General features: G+C 40.1%; 1 protein-coding gene across 1 annotated transcript; it reads right to left on the bottom strand.

Annotated features, from left to right (window-relative positions):
- Nucleotides 1-369: 369 nt before the first annotated feature.
- On the bottom strand, nucleotides 370-825 carry LOC132644049 (uncharacterized). The gene has a single exon (XM_060360596.1). The coding sequence runs from the start codon at nucleotides 823-825 to the stop codon at nucleotides 370-372; it is 456 nt and encodes a 151-aa protein (XP_060216579.1).
- Between the last annotated feature and the right edge of the window lie 249 nt (nucleotides 826-1,074).

The following is a 1,074-nucleotide window of genomic DNA, read 5'->3' as shown; positions in this document are numbered from 1 at the left end:
TTACTACCTGGTGGTCTTGATCTTAAATCAACTATTTCCACCCAAAATCATCTTGATAGGACTTCATATGCCTAAAATGTCTCATTAATTCCCATTTAATAGACACACACCTAACCCGGTTTCACATTATCCCCCCCCCCCCCTTTCAGGATCATTCGTCCCCGAATGAAGGTCATAGCCTAAGATTTTCACTAAGCCTCAACTTCTCAGAATTTCTAGAGTTTTCTAGACAAACTATCCCTTAGATACTACCTAACTATTAATTTCCCAATGAAATTATGTGATCCTCATATGGATTCCCCATAACCATTAACCATATCATCTGTGCCATTACGCAAAAGAAGGAATTCGCACTTCTAATCTACACCTTCACAAAGTCCCAATAACTAAAAGGTTCAACACATACTTGGAATGGGAAATAGGTGATGGTATCTCTTCTTCAGTATTATGATTTCGCCACAGGACTTTCACCGAAGCTATATCTTTCGTCCTCATCCTTCTAACTTGCCGATCTAAGATTTGTACATGTTCTTCTTCATAAGACAACCCTTCATTGACTTCAATCTCTTCATGAGATAAGACATGAGAAGGAGCAGGATTATACAACCTCAACATCGAAAAGTGAAACACAGGATGCACCATGGCCATCTCAGATGATAACTTCAACCCATAAGTCACTCTCCCAATTCTCCTAACAATCTCACAAGGGCCAATAAAATGAGGGCTAAGCTTACCCTTTCTACCAAACTGCATCACTACCTTCATTGGCGACACTTTCAAGAAAATTTGGTCACCAACAGCAAACTCTAACTTGTGACGCCCCATATCCATATAATACTTTTGTCGACTCTGAGCCGTCTTGAGTCATTGCACAATGAGGTTCATGCCACACCCCAATCGTGATAAGGCATGATGGGCACCCGACCCTTACTTAGAGCCGAGCGAACCCGCTAGTTCTTGTTATACTCATAGTCTCACTGGACTCTTAAATCATGAGATAAAATGCATGGTGAAAGCTTTTCAAAACAATTCTTTTTGTCTTTCTCAAATCAAGTGAAGTCTGTAATATAATGC

This window comes from Lycium barbarum, chromosome 6 (genome assembly GCF_019175385.1).
Source record: "Lycium barbarum isolate Lr01 chromosome 6, ASM1917538v2, whole genome shotgun sequence".
NCBI classification, from domain to species: Eukaryota; Viridiplantae; Streptophyta; class Magnoliopsida; order Solanales; family Solanaceae; genus Lycium; species Lycium barbarum.
The sequence above is the reverse complement of the archived record's forward strand: the minus strand, read 5'-3'. Positions and strand labels throughout refer to the sequence as shown.